The 15,093-nt window shown below is 55.5% G+C and overlaps 1 protein-coding gene and 1 long non-coding RNA gene across 5 annotated transcripts in view; one reads left to right on the top strand and one right to left on the bottom strand.

Moving 5' to 3' along the window:
- Positions 1-17: 17 nt before the first annotated feature.
- Positions 18-8,564, top strand: LOC122699668. Of its 2 annotated transcripts, XR_006342660.1 has the most exons (4): positions 18-146; positions 850-1,023; positions 7,190-7,242; positions 7,910-8,564. It is a non-coding gene; the product is annotated as an uncharacterized LOC122699668 (long non-coding RNA). The 2 variants fall into 2 exon arrangements; XR_006342659.1 differs by having other exon boundaries at positions 35-1,023.
- The window catches only part of DPP9 (dipeptidyl peptidase 9), a 38,615-nt gene continuing 27,901 nt past the window's right edge, over positions 4,380-15,093 (bottom strand). The window contains exons 15-22 of one of the 3 annotated variants that reach the window (XM_043911897.1): positions 14,818-14,970; positions 14,323-14,458; positions 12,123-12,268; positions 11,215-11,361; positions 10,182-10,334; positions 9,452-9,594; positions 8,121-8,232; positions 4,380-5,510 (exon numbers count right to left, since the gene is read on the bottom strand). In XM_043911897.1, the coding sequence (XP_043767832.1) occupies positions 5,418-5,510; positions 8,121-8,232; positions 9,452-9,594; positions 10,182-10,334; positions 11,215-11,361; positions 12,123-12,268; positions 14,323-14,458; positions 14,818-14,970 (1,083 nt within the window). In that variant the 3' untranslated portion in view covers positions 4,380-5,417. Of the gene's footprint in view, positions 5,511-8,120; positions 8,233-9,451; positions 9,595-9,929; positions 10,065-10,181; positions 10,335-11,214; positions 11,362-12,122; positions 12,269-14,322; positions 14,459-14,817; positions 14,971-15,093 lie in introns of those variants that run through there. The other 2 variants (XM_043911898.1, XR_006342658.1) reach the window with 2 other exon arrangements.

The raw sequence follows: 15,093 nt of genomic DNA, 5'->3' as shown, positions 1-15,093 counted from the left end.
TCGGCGCGACCACGTGATCCGGAGGGCCCCGCCCCTCCTACCCGGGCTGCCATCTTGGGGGCGGGGCTTGGAAGTCCCAGGAGCGTTCTGGGGTTGATGGAATTGAAACAGGTTTCTTGGTTTGGGGTCCATTCGTCCCTCACTAGGTAAGTGACTGACCCTTCAACTCTTCTAGTTAGTACGTGTACAACGAATGAAGGATATAAAGGAGCACCACTGAAATTCAGGTTAATGCATGTAGGCAGAATGAGGGAAATGGAAGATCACCATTGAGCAAACAACTCTTTGATTGTTACTCCAAGATTCGTGGATCCATGCTAAAAACTGGTGGGGAAGAGGATTTTTGCATTATCTCAAAGTATTTCCCCCCGAGATACATGATAGCTACAAAGAGAAAAGTAGTAATTTTAGAGGGGCGACACCATCTTTATAGCCCATTGAGCAAAGTCAACGTCGTTAAAAAAAGACGGTGACTTCATGGAGCCACCATGGGATACAGAGAAGGACATTCTGAGTGGCATCTCCGTGGAATTTCTGTGCAAAGTGCACGGCCTCAATCTGATCAGAGCAGATACCAGAGGGACCCAAGTTGAGGGACATTCGACCTAGGTAGCTGGCAGTTAGTTCTCTTTAAAAATGTCATGAAAGACAAAGGCTGAGGAACCATCACAGAATGAGGAGACCAAGACGTCGAAAGGCAACTGGGATCCAGGATTGGATCCTTGCCTTAGTCTGGGTTGTTACAACAATATCTCGCAGACTGGCTGGCTTAAACAACACATTTATTTCTTACAGCCTGTTCTGAGTGGGGGTACCTGCTCATGTTAAGAAATGCTTCCCTCTTTGCAGCTGGCTGCCGTGGACCTGTTAGGAATTGGCTCCATAAATTGGAGGACAGCAGACTATTTGGTGTTTCACACAGCGCAGTTCTTTTGATGTCTCCATTTCCCTACCTCCTGTGTTTGACCTTCAGCATATCCCTATGAAGGATTCAATTAGTGGCCAAACGCTGTAGGTGACAAGGTATTTGGTTGTGAGTAGTTTTGAGTTTCCTCCTCAAGAGGGGTAGGTGTGTGTATGTGTGTTGTCTTCTCAGACTGAACCCCGGCCTCTTGTTTCTGTTTTTCCTTTTTGCCTATAAAACAAAACCCAAAATAGAAACAAACAAAAAACTAAAGGGATTTAAAGAAAAAAACCATCATTCCCAAGATTCTGCTTTTTAATCATGACATGAAATCTAGCAGTCAAAAAAGATTTGGTAACACAACTGCCACGGCTTCTGTCTCCATGGTTAGGACACCATAAACAGGGTGAGTGTGGACATCATAGAGGGTGCATGAAGGAACTCCCTTGTGGTAAATTAACAGCTCTGTATATATATATATATATATATTTTTTTTTTTTTTCTTCTGGATATGAGGCATGTGGGATCCTAGTTCCCTGGCCCAGGGATCAAACCTGGGTCCCTTGAAGTGGAAGCTCAGTCTTAACCAACAGACTGACTACCAGGGGATTTCCCAACAGCTCTGTATTTTGACTGTGGTGGTGGTTCTAGGAATCTGTACAGGTGACAGAATGGAATAGAACTACACACATATATGAGTGCCTGTGAAAGCTGATAAAATCTGAATAAGGTCTAGAGTTTAGTTCATTGTGCTGTATTCACATCATGTTCTTGGCATGACAGTGTATTAGGGTTAGGTAAGATGTAAGCTGAGTACATGAGACTCTGCACTGTTTTTTGCAACTTCTTATGTGTCTATGGTTAATTTAAAACAAACAGGAACTTCCCTGGTGGTCCAGTGCATAGAACTCGAATGCTTACACTGCAGGGGGCACTTGTTTGATCCTTGGTCAGGGAACTAGGATCCAGCATGCCACAAGGCAGCCGCCGCCCCCCCCCCCCAAAAAAAAAGTTTCTGCTTGAGATGGTTGTGGGTTGCCAACTGCCAAGCCTTCTGGGCAACCCTAGTGACTCCTTTCTCATCAACTTCTGTCATTCTGTGACTTGTGATGAGTTGCCTCTCCACTTTCACAGTGGATTATGGGCAAGATATATTCTTATTCCTGAGATGATTCTTAACATTCATTGGCTGAGCTTCCTACCCATCAAACATTTTGAAATCAGCAACATTGTTCAGTTTGCAACATGTTTGACAATGAGCTTATTTCCTTCATATATATAGAGTGTCTACAAATGAATGAAGCCAACATATCAAAAGAAAGGTGGGCAAGGAATTCCCTGGTGGTCCAGTGGTTAGGACTCTGAGCTCTCACTACCAAGGGCTTGGATTCCATCCCTGACTGGGGAACTAAGATCCTGCAAGCCAAAAAGAAATTGAAAAAGGTTGACAAATGATTAGCAGTAAACAAGTGCCTTAAAGCATGAAAATATTCATACACACATAAAAGAAAAATGAGTTCAGATTACAGTGAGCTGCTGTGTTTCACTCCCTAAGCTTTTCAAAAATAACAGGTGGTACTGAAGACTCTTGAGAGTCCCTTGGACTGCAAGGAGATCGTCCCAGTCAATCCTAAAGGAAAGCAACCCTGATATTCACTGGAATGACTGATATTGAGGCTAAAGTCGCAATACTTTGACCACCTTTTCCAGCCAGCTCACTGGAAAAGATTCTGATGGTGGGAAACATTGAAGGCAAAAGGAGAAAGGGATGGTAGAGGATGGCATCATTGGATGGATGGTTGGATGGCATCATTGACTCAATGGACATGAACTTGGGCAAACTCCAGGAGATAGTGAAGGACAGGGAAGCCTGGCGTACTGCAGTCCATGGGATCACAAAGAGTCAGACATGACCTAGCAACTGAACAAGAGCAACACTGAAGGAATGGAACAAGGGGCACACTTCACCAAGAGGTGTGTACATGGAGGCGTTCTCCTTAGAAGGCAATATTGCAATATTCTTCAAAATTAAAAATGAATATGCCTTTCAATAATTCTAGGAAATTAGCCTATAAATTCAGACATGCCAAAAACATGTACAAGGCTGTTTGTTGCAGGATCTTTTGTAGTAGAGGTTGGTCAATGACAACCTGTGGGCCAAATTTGGCCAGCTGTGTGGCTTTGTAAATAAAGTTTTATTGGCACACAGCCACATCCACTCATTTATACATTACCCTTGGCTGCTTTTGAGTTGCAAGGGCCAGAGCTGAGCAATTGGAACGGAGACTGCCTGGCCTACAAACCCTGAAATATTTACTCTCTGGTCCTTGACAGTCTGTTGACCCCTGATTTATACAAAAAGCCCAGAATAATCCTATCCCTTGATAAGTGCCTGGCAAAATAAATTATGGCATTCCCAGAGCAAAACAGAAGGCAGGTATTAAAAAGAGAGACTGGGGGACTTCCCTATGGTCCAGTGGTTAAGAATTTTCCTGCCAATGCAGGTGACACAGGTTCAATCCCTGGTCCGGGAAGATTCCACATAACATGGGACAGCTAAGCCTGTGAGCCAAACTGCTGAGCCCAGGCACTGCAACTACATAAGCCTGCATGTTCTAGAGCCCATGCTCCACAAGAGAAGCCACTGCAACTAGAGAGTAGCCACTGCTTGCCACAACCAGAGACACCCTGAGCACATAAACGAAGACCCAGCACAGCCAAAAATAATTTTTCTGACGAGAGACTGGGGAGGGCTTACCTCTCGTGGAGGTGGGGAGGGCATCGTTTTCCTCTCTGTACCCTTTTGTACTGGTTTATTTATTTTTGGCCACACTGCAGCATGTGGAACTTCCCCATCCAAGGATCAAACTTGTGCCCCCTGCAGTGGATGCATGGTTTCTTAACCACTGGACCACCCAGGGGAGTCCCTGGTTTATTCTTTAAGCCATTGAAAATAAAATTGGACCTTCGCAAAGGATGGAGCGGGTGGTGGCCCTGGGGCCGAGGTCATTGTGCCATTAGACACTCAAGTACCACGAGTGCGCTCGGCACGGGCAGGGTCTCCAGCCTCCTCTCTCAGCTGTTGGGACAGACGAAGAGTCCGCCCCCTGCCCCCACTTGTCGGCGTGTCCTGATGCTCCAACCACCAAATCAAGCCTCTGGACAAGAAAAGATGCAAAAGGAAGTCAGGGCCAGGCTGCCCACGACAGCCTGGGCTGGGTCCCTCAGTGGCACCCACGAGCTGCCTCAGGACCTCTGAGACTGTCCTTTGGGCATCTTCTAGCTGTGGCATGGGGCCCCCTGCTATTTTGTGCCAGGGCAGCAAGGCTGAGCAAGCAACCCCTCTCCCACCACTGCCAAGACTGCCCTGCCCTTGGCTCAGTCACCTCCTGGGACTTCCCTGCCCACCCACGGAACCCCCATCACCAGCCCTGGGGAGTTTAGCTTAGAAGGAACCTCAGGCAGGTGGCAACGCTTCCATCTGGAATTGTTTAATGTGTCTACTTCTTACACGCATAATTATAAAAGAATAAGAATTGACAAAAATATTTTCTTTCCATAATATGTAGAGGTGGTTCGTCTCTCTGGTGGGATTTTTTTTTTTGTTGGGTTTTCTTTTTTTTTTTAACCCGCCCCTGGCAGAATTCTTGGCGGGAGGGAAAGGAAGAGTAAGGATAACCCTGAGGCGGGGAGGGTTCCACTCCCAACCCTGGAAGCCCGGTTAGTGCGGGCCAGGCAGAAACGTGGGACCAGATGGCCGGGCTGGAGAGGGGGCAGCAGTTGCTGGCCAGCAGAGCCTCAGCCGGTCACATTTCAGAGCCTGCCTAAAAGCCGGGGGAGAGCCGGGCCGGAGGGCTGCCCGCTCCCCTGCGCACTACTTGGGTCTGTTGGGTGCATGGCTCCTGTTTCGAGTGCTGGCTGGGGTGAACCCGGCGGCCAGCGGCAGACCCAGATTCTAGATTTAGGCACCCCTAGCTTTCTGTCTTTTAAATAATAAAACACGCCCCACACCCCGCCAAAAAAAAAAAAAAAAATCACAAGAAGTGGGCGCAGGTGGGGAGGACAGGCAACCGCATGCTTCTGCACCTGTGGCTGGGCCCGAGCCTAGGCCTGGCCATCCCCCACCCGACCCTGCCCCCGGGGGTGAGTGGTGCAAAGGCCAGGCTTCTCTGAGTCTCTTCAGGCCTCCAGTGCCCAGTGGAGTTGAGGCTCCCAGACAATGGGGAGTGGAGGGATGGCTTGAGGAAGTGCTTTGTGGACGTTGGCCTCAGTGCTCCATCCTGGCAACCCAGAAGCAGCAGGCAAAAAACCCAGGAGCGTGAACAAAAATGATCAAAGGTGTGGGGGCGAAGGTGGTGGCTCCCGGGGCAGGCAGTCCCACGGGCTGGTGGGAGGAGGCGCGGTGCGGGGCCCGCGAGGCCACTCGGTCCCTCCTGCCCCCAGCATGCGCGATGGCGGCTGTGGAGCCACTTGTGCTCTGACTGTGCAGGCCCCTCCCGAGGTGGCCCCAGGCTCAGAGGTGTTCCTGAAGAAAGTGCAGCAGTGTGACTTCATAGTGCTCGCCGGACTCGGGGCAGCGGATGCTGTGTCTCTCGTTGGGGTAGATCTGGGTGGAAAGAGAAGGCAGGCTGGTGGCACCGAGGACCCTGCACTCCAAACCTCGCCCTCTGAGTCTGGCTCCCAGCATCTCCCCTCAGGGCCTCGGTCCCACCCTCGCCCCCCTGGGAAGAGGTGTTGCTCTGGAACTGAGGGATCCAAGTTCGAATCCCCCCTCCACAGACAACTTGCTGGGCAAGTGATTCTGGGCAGGTGACAGCCTCCCCCCATGACAGCTGAGTGAAAAACTCAGACCTTGTAGGGTCTGTGTGACCTGGGCCAGATAATGCAGGTATGTAAGCACACATGAAAGCCTTGAGAAGCTGTGCTGCTCCTCTGTCCCCCAAACCCAGGGAGCGTGAGGAACTCATATCAGCAGAGGGGCTGGGGCTTCAAATCATGGAGACATTTGCTGCCCTCCACTTGAGCCACTGCATTTTACCAACAGGCCCCACTGGGGATTGGACACACTGAGGCTACAGGAAGGCCTCGCTCTAGGAGGGCGTCCCCCCAGGCTTTGCAAAGTGCTTCCTGGGCCCTCTCAGTAACCAAGGGTGGGACCATCCCCTGAGGGAAGTGGCAGTGTGCTGGTGACAGGGGCCACACCCAAGGAATCACCCAGTCCGAGACCTGGCTGAGTAGCAGCAGGTGGATGGTGACAGACAGCAAGGCAGGCCTTGCCTCTGGCCATGGAGTAAGGGTTCCTGGGGCAGGTGTGAGACCTGCTTCACACCCTAGGAATACATCTAACTGCTCAGAGATCTCCCCTCCTCTACCTTTGCCTTAGTAATCCATCCTGGATGAGTCACAAGTCTCATCATACTGTCCCCAGCTCAGAGGAGTTGCCAGGCTGAGATCAAGACCTGGATTCCTGGATCCTACTGCTCCCACAGCTTCATAGGTCCCACTCTTTCAGGGCCCGGGGCAGTGGCACGCCCTGGGACAGACACCCACCCCTCTACGCCACCCTGGGTCCTGGGTGCCTGGTCACTTCCTCCTCCTGGGCTGTGAGGGCAAGGAGAAGCTCATCTGGTTCCCCACTACGCTCCCAACCCCCGGTCGCGGGCCTGGTCTGTGGCAACAATGTGACGTGGGAACAAGTTTGGCCTGTCAGCCTCCAGGCCAAGTGTTTCTGGGTGTCTGAAGCACAAAGTGGGTGTGCTCCATCCCCCCTCTCCCACCCCCCAAGGGAGCATCCTGTCTCACTTTCAACTTCCCCTGGGAGGCAGAGGCACAAGTCTCCAGGCCCCCATGTGCCAAATGTTTTTCCTGAGAGCACTCATTTGACCCTCAACACCTCTCAGAGGCAGGGGTTATCAAGCCCATTTCATAGATAAGGAGACCAGGCCCAAGGTTAAAGGACCTGCCACCTGTGGTCACTCAGGGAGAGAGGGGCTACCCCAACCAGGAGACTCAGGCCTTCAGGCTCAGAAGGGACACTTGAGGATCCACCCTGGCCCTGCCTGACTCCTCAGCTCTGAAGCGCAGCTGCCGCTGGCCTGTGCTGGGGGTGCATGTGAGGCCGGGGCGGGGCTGCTCCCAACAGCTCTTCACCCTGTGGGAGCCCCGCCGCCCCCCTGCCCTGTCGGCCCGCGCATGCGCAGCCATAGATCCCTGAGGCCTGTCCCTCCTGCCCGGCGACCCTCAGCGTTTCCATCTGTTGAATGGCAACGTGTCCTCCCCTGACAGGACTGAGCACGTGAAGGCGTCCAGGAAGCAGAAAGACTGCGTGGCAGCAGCAGGTAATCAAATCTGTCCTTCTTACCTCCAGCATCAGGCCTCCCCCAACCAACCCCCTGACCACATCCCGCCCCTGGAGTCCACCAGGCCTCTCGCTCCCCACTCCCGGCCCCTTTCCTGCTGGGACAACTGACTGGTGCATGTCCCATGGGCATGTCTACATGGCTGCCTGAAAGATGACGGACTTTTCCTCACCCTTAGGAAAAAATACAGCCCTCCCCTGAGACCCACTCCCAAAGCCGGGCCCTTTACCACAAAAGCCCCACCCTTACCACCGAAGCCCCACCCTCTCGAGAGGGCCCGCCCCCGCCTGAGACCCCGCCCTTACTGCTTAAGCCCCGCCCACCACCGGAGGGCCCACCTGCCTCGTCACCTGGCCCTGGTCCTCAACTCTTCTGCTGGCTGCAACCACGCTGGTTTCTTGTCGCTGAGCTGCTCCCTTTCACTAATTTCCTGTGTCTAGTGTCCTCCACAGCCGACCCCTAGGCCTAGCTGAGTCCCCACTCATTAGCATCCTTAAATGTCACCTCCTCAGGGAATTCCTCTCCAACCCCTGTTCAAGGTAACCCCTCCCCCACCCGGCCACCACCAAGCCTCATACTTTCTGGGTGGGGTTCTGAACTTCAAAGCAAGCTGCTTGGTTTAAAATAACGCGTGTGCTCCCCCAAGTTCCCAGAGGTGGCCAGCAGAGGGCGGAGTGGACCGCGAGACATCTACTGAATGGACTCGGGGACCCAGAGAGCCAGGGTAATTACCAATTACCCTGAGGAGCCAGGCAGTCAGATGTGAGGATGGGGACAGGGATATGGGTTCCCCCTACTGCCCCCCTCCCCATCCACGCTGCTGCCCACCCTGGGAGCTCCTGGGAGGAGCCACTCACCTGGAGCTGGTAAGGCTTTCCTGCGCGGATCAGCTGGGAGACGAGGAAATTTGTATGGAAAAAGTGCACGTTCTCATCCAGGAAGCCGTGCAGGATGAGCAGGCGGTTGGGCCTGGAAGACAAGGTTGGGGTGAGGGTCTGAGGCTGAACCCCCTTCTCCCACCCTGCCCCATGGCAGTGAGGAGGCAGCAGCAGCAACTTGGCAGCAGATGGTGGAGCAACCCAATGATCTGGTGTGACTGGCATGTCTGGGAAATGCCTGGCCAGGAGGGGAGGGTGTGGCTGGTGGTACCTGGAATGCCCTGAGGTCCCAGAAGCTTCTGGAATGTGCTAGGCCTGCCCCACCCAACACCACCAGTGGCTACCAAGTACTTGACATGTGGCATGGGTGGTGGAGGTTGATTCCTTTTGAAATTTTGACATAAAAATAGCTTACTAAGGTGACACATGATTTAAAATTCACTCATTTTAAAGGGAACAATTCAGGGGCATTTGGTGCATTCATAATGTCATGTAGCCATCACGTGGATCCTAAGTTACAGAACATTTCCATCACTCTGAAGCAAACTCTATGCCCATGAGCAGTTGCTCCCAGCCCCTGGCAACCACCAAGCTTCTGTCTTTTATTATTCCAGTGAACTGAGATGAATGCAAAAGTGAATGGAAGTGGCTGCAGAGCTGTGGGTTCTGAGCTTGGCTGCACCATGGCAGCCCCTGGAGTCCAGGTCACCCTCTAGACTGAAGAGAATGGCCTCGCAGGGAGAGAGGCCAGGACGGGGTCAGTCTGGGACAACAACCTTGGTACTAAAGGTGGGGCCAGGGTGGACGTTCACCAGACAAAAGGCACATGAGAAATGGCCCTGCCATTTTCTTTCCAATGGGAGAATCAGAAACCAGTGCCCAAAGCACACATGGAATATCACAGCTGGGCCAACACACGTAGGTTTTACAACCATTGTGGACGTGGGTTCTGAGGCAGAACCCGCAAGACAGAGGCGGTTAGGGTTCAAGACCAACACACGGGGCCCACAGCAGGCCACGTGCTTAGGAGGTGAGGGGTGCCAGGGTGTCCAAAGCAGTGTCACTGTAGATCTTCCTCTCCATGTTTCTGGGGGCAGGGCTGGGGGGCTTCCCTCTCTCCTTGGTCCAAGAGGACCTGGAGGCCTGCTTTCTGTGAGGAGCGGTGAGGGAGGGAGGATAGAGGAAGAGGAGGGGGCGCCAGCGCAGACAGAGAGGGGGTGTGGAAGCCATGCCCACCCAGCCCCAGGAGAACTCAGCTTCAGTAGAGGGCCGGCCTTGGTGACCGGGCAGGCGGGCGGAAGGGGCCTTACTCATTGGGCAGCTTCTCCACGTGCAGGGCCACAGAACCCGCCTCGTAGCCAAGCTGGTTGTTCTCTGGGACATCCATGTAGCGTTCTGTGTAGCCCGTGTCATAGGCCATCCACACTGTGACCGGGGCGCCTGCGATGGCCACCTGGGGGCCACCGTGGGTGAAGGGGTGGCGGGAGAAAGAGACATACACACAGAGGTCACGTCCTGGGAGCCTGCGTTTGGCCTGTGGTCCCGGGGCCTCCCCCGGAGGACATGAGGAGCGGGCATGCACACGGGGGCTGGCGGGGAGGGGCCCTCCGACGTGTCTCCCCCGTGGACCGTGCACTGTCGTGGGAGGGTGGGTGAGCTGGGCGAGCGCTCAGGCTGGACTCGGCCCCTCCCTGGGCCCACTGCCTTCCTGCCTCCTCCTCCTCATCGCCCTGGCAGCGCCGCCGGCCTGGGGGCCCCTCCCCCGACGCTCTCCACACCATGCCCCACCTCTGCCCGTCCGGGGCCGGGGTCCCGAGCTCAGCCTCCCACAGAGAGCTGCTGGCGGGGTTTTGTGCAGCCGGACGCCATCCTGGGGTCAGCAGTGGCGGGCAATGAGGAGGGGGGCTCGGCCCCGTGGGGCTGCTGCGGGGAGAAACAGCCACGTGGCAAGGCCCCTGCCGAGATGCCTCCCCCGGGGGGGCGGGCTCCAAGGGGCACGGGGGCGCTGGCAGATGGGGGAGAAGGCGGGGCGGGACCCACCTTGAACACCTGGGGCTTGTGGATCAGCCCCATCAGCGAGAGGAAGCCTCCGTAAGACCAGCCGTGGATGGCCACCCGGCTCAGATCAATGAAGCCGTACTTCTCGGCCACGAACTGCAAGCCCTCCACCTGGTCCTCGATTTCCACCTGGCCCTGGGGGATGAGGCCAGGTACCCCTCAGTGGCCTCCTCCCAGGCCCATGCCCCACTGTCTCCCTTCCTTCGCAGGAGGCCCTCTCTGGAAGTCACCCTCTCTCCAGGCCCCATGCAAACCTCTCAGGGTGGTGGTCAGCCAGACCTGGCACCAACCCTGCCCTGCCATCTCCTGGCTGGCTCTGATACAGTCACATCCCCTCTCTGGGCCTCAGTTTCCCCATCCCCAAAATGAGGTTAACATGAAGATTTTACAGTGGGTGTGAAGATGAAATGAGATGCGAGGTGCCCTGTATTCAGAGGCCTGGTGTGTGCCAAGACTCAAACAGCTGGTGTTTCACCACCACCTCCATCCTCATCACCACCACTATCACCATCAAGTTCCTCATCACCAGCATCACCCCCACCACCATCAGTACCCCCACCACCATCACCACCACCGCCACCACCACCACCACCTCCATCCTCACCACCACTATCACCATCAAATTCCTCCTCATCACCAGTATCACCCCCACCACCATCAGGACCCCACCATCCCCACCATCCCCACCACCCTCACCACCGCTAGCACCACCTCCACAGCCACCAGTGCCTGTCTGGCGTAGCCCTTGGGGCTTCCTGCTGATCGGGCCTATACTGACATGCCTGGCTGCATCTGGGTATTAGGCACCAGGTGGGGCATATGTGTATCTGTCTCCCCACGGGGCACCGCTCAGAGCTGAGCAGCAGAGTGGACATTTCTCTAGTTCCATAGGCCGCCCCACTTAGGACTGACACCCTGGCCAGGACTGTCCTTGAGGAAGATGCTTCAGGGCCGCCCCCAAACCCCAGGTCCCCCCACTTTCACCACACAAGAAGGGAATGGGAAGAGACATTACCATCTGGTTTTTCAGAGCCCCTTCAAATCGAAGCCCTCGCTGACAGGAGCCCCTGCCGTCAATCACGACCACAGCATAGCCCAGGGAGGCCAGGGTGTTGAGCCGTAAGTACTTGATTCCTTTGAAGGAGTTATTGACCAGCTGCACCTGTGGGGAAGGCAAGGCAGATGTGAGTCTAAAGAGGAGGCCTGCGCTCCATCATGAAGCCTATGGATGCCCCGAGAGGAGGCCGCTGCCCCAGGCCCTCCCTGGGATTACCCCCTCTCTCTTCAGCTACGTTTGCCTCCTTTCTACCCCCCTGTTATATCTAGAAACAGACACAGAAGCTGATGGGGAGGCTGGCAGGCTGGTGGTGCCAGGCGGTGTATCCCCCAAGTAATGTGGCTTATGCTGGTCCCCTACTTCACCACAATTCATGTTCGGGCCTCATCAAGTTCCGGGTGGTGTCCTGCTGGCTGTAGGGTGTTGACAGCACCTCCAGCCTCCACCCACTAGATGCCAGGAGCTCCCCCACCCCAGTTGTGATGGCTACAAATGTCCCCAGATGTCACCAAGCGTCTCCTGGGGGACAGCCACCCCAGCTGAGAACCACTGTCTTAGATGCACCTGCTTGCCAACCTGCCTGCCTGGCCTGTCCCCTTCTCAGAGAGCTGGGCCCAGGGCTCCAAGCTGGTGACCAAGGGTAAGAGTGGGTCACTGCTGGGTGGGTGGCCCAGACACATAGACGGGGTTTTGGGGGCTTCCCAGAGGGATGTAGAGTATCAGCAGGTGGAGCGGGGGAGGAGGCTGTGCAGCGAGCAGGTGGTCCCCAAGAATCCCGTGTGGTCAGTGGGGACGGGAAGCAGCACTAGGAGGGGCCCCTCAAGCCCTGGGTGGAGAGGGGGAGTATGGGGGGAGGGCGTGCCCACCTGTGGGCCTCCATACACAAAGAGAACAGTGGGGTGCTTCTTCCCCGGCTGCACGGCGTGGGGCTTGTAGATCATGCCGTAGAGCCGCACGTCTGACCGCGTGTGGAAATGGAAGATTTCTGGAGGCACGTAATCCGGGGGGCAGCCTGTGGAGACAGAGCGGCTGTGGCTCTGAGGGCCAGGGTGAGCCAAGGCAGGCTCAAATCTGAGTGGGGCCCCCGTCTGGCCAAACCCACACTCCCCCAAACCCAGAAGGTGGGCCAGAAGCACCCCGTCTTCTGTGCTTCCTGGAAGTTACAGAGTCTGCAGGCTGGAAGTGACCTGCACCCTGGGTGTCTGCTCAGGTCAGGCCACAGTCTGGTCTGGGACCCTCTCCGGAGCCCTCGACACTAGTTCCTCTCCCCTGGAGGTGACAGCAGCTCTGGGATCTGATTAAGATAGATTTTATGGTGGGGGGAGGGGTCTTCTCTCTGATTTTTATGGTTACCTCTGTTTTTGCAAAGCAACACTCGCTTTTCAATCCAGTGGTGAAGAGATTTTAAGTTTCTTAAAGTAAACAGGGTGTCAATTTAAAAGGCAAATGAGTCAACAGTGATATAGGCCAGGGGTCCACAGTGTTTACTACAAAAGGCCAGGTAGTATTTTTGGTTTTACGTGCAAAAGAGACATTCTGTGTGTCTGGGTTGTCACCACACTTGTCCCTCTGTATCCTCAGGGGACTGGGTCCAGGGCACCCCCCCCCCGATACCAAAAGCTGCAGATACTCAAGTCCCTCATATAAGATGTCATACACACACCCTCCCGTGTGCTTTCAGTCACCTGAGTTACTTATTATACCTGATACAACACAAACGCTACGTAACTAGTTGTAAACACAGTGTAAGTGCTACGTAAATGGTTGCCATGCACAAGTCAGGTTTTGCCTTTTGGCATGCTCTGTGGCTGGCTGAATCTGTGGCTGGGGGACCTGTGGCCACGAAGGGCTGGGTGCACTTGACTCTGCTGCGGCCGCCCAGAGCAGCCACAGATGAAGCCGGAACGACTGAGCGTGGTCAGGTGTGGCCAGGGGGCCAGTCTGCCCACTTCTCACAGAGGTGACCCACAAACACAGCCAGATTAGGCTTTGGGGGAAAACAGTGTCCCCATGGGCCTGCCTGCACATCCAGGGCTGGGCATCAGGACGCCTGAGCCCCCTTCGCTGCCCCTGTTCAGTGCTGGGTGGCACCTTGTCAGGCCCCTCTCTTCCCTCAGCTTCCTCATCTGTGAACCAGGGCCAAGTTCCAGGACTGTGCTGTCAGATGGAGGAGGCTGCTTATTTACTCATGTTCTGTGAGCAGTGATGGTAAGAGACTGCTTTCCAGCCCATTCAAAGTGTTGAAAGTATTAGTCGCTCGGTCGTATCTGACTCTTTGTGACCCCACGGGCTATGGCTTGCCAGGTTCCTCTGTCCATGGAATTCTCCAGGCAAGAATACTGGAGTGTGTTGCCATTTCCTTCCCCAGGGGATCTTCCCAACCCAAGGACTGAAACTGGGTCTCCTGCATTGCAGGCAGATTCTTTACCATCTGAGCCACAGGAAAGCCTGTTAACACCCACAACCCCCAGGGATCTTATGTCCTACGGTGGGTGTCCTGGAAATCTACAAGGGGCAGCCCTGCGCAGGGGAGGGCAGCCTTATTAGTAAGTGATCCCCATGCAGGGTGCCCTGCAGAGCGTTGTTTACATCTCGTGGGCTGCCACGGGGCCACTCAGTAGGTAATGAAGCATTTAAGAGAGATGAACTGAACTGACTGGCCTTTGCTTCCGCAGCTAGAATTGGAACCCGAGGTCACCCGGGTGGAGGCCTGGCCGCCCTGGAGGCTCCTGGGTTAACTGACCAGCTGCCTCCCACTCCCTGAGGCCCCTAGTGACCAACCCCAGGCAGGGGCCATCTGCTCTGCACAGGTGCACTTGGCTCTATGTAGGGACCCCTCCACCTGGCAGAGCCGGCTCCTGCCCTTTGCATGTGCTCTCTCTGGGACAGCAGCACAGAAACTTGAGGCTGTCTGGGGGGCCCCACGGGACAGTTCGGGGCTGTGGTTACACTTGATCGGTTCTTGGGGCTCTGGGCCACTTGCTGCCTTGCGCTCACCCACGTTATTCACCAGGGCTCGGGCAGCGATGCACTCGGTCAAGGTCTCGGGGGTCTGGGGTTACTCACTGGCTGCCTCCATCATGCTGGCCCAGAACCGGGGCTGCTTGTGCAGAGGGTCGTCGTCAGGGCCGCTCAGCTTGTAGACGTGCACGCAGGGTGGCGTACCCACACTGCTATAGTGGCTGATGAACATGTCGAAGTTCTGCAGGCGGGATGGGGCGCTGAGACCGCGGGGTGCCTCCCATCACCCACGCTGTGCCAGCACCTTCCCCCATCACCCCCACCTGCATTAACTGCCTGCCGTCTATACCCCGTGTGGTGTGTTTGCTCGTGTGACCCTGCTGTTACCACCACCCCTACCCTGAGAGGTGAGAAGAGCCTGTCCCCTGACCAGGGGGGCCCTGGGTGCTGACTGAGGGACCTGCCCATCTTGCTGGTCCTACAGCCAGCAGACTACACTGGCTACTTGTCTGGGTCAAGGGTGGCCCTGTGGTCATGTTCCAGACTGCTGCCTGACATCCTGGAATGTTCCAAGGGAGGGCACATTGGGGAGGGGCCCACCTGGCTCATGGAGCAGCTGTGGGAGAAGCCGGGCGTGGTGAGGCGCACAATCTCGCCGGCCACCTCGTAGCTGACCACATAAAGGTGATGCTCCAGGGGCGTGTCCTTCGTGCCTTGGAAGTACACCAGCTTCGTCTCCTCGTTGACCCAGATCTGCAGGTGGCATGGGGGCTCCTGGTGACATGGCCCCCGGGGCCTCCCTCCCCGCCCCCTGGGAGGGCTCAGTGTTCTGTGAACAGGGAGGACCGTTCTCCCAGAGCTGGCTTCAGCCCGCCG

Source organism: Cervus elaphus, chromosome 9 (genome assembly GCF_910594005.1).
Source record: "Cervus elaphus chromosome 9, mCerEla1.1, whole genome shotgun sequence".
Taxonomy (NCBI): domain Eukaryota; kingdom Metazoa; phylum Chordata; class Mammalia; order Artiodactyla; family Cervidae; genus Cervus; species Cervus elaphus.
This window is presented reverse-complemented; position numbering and strand designations above follow the sequence as displayed.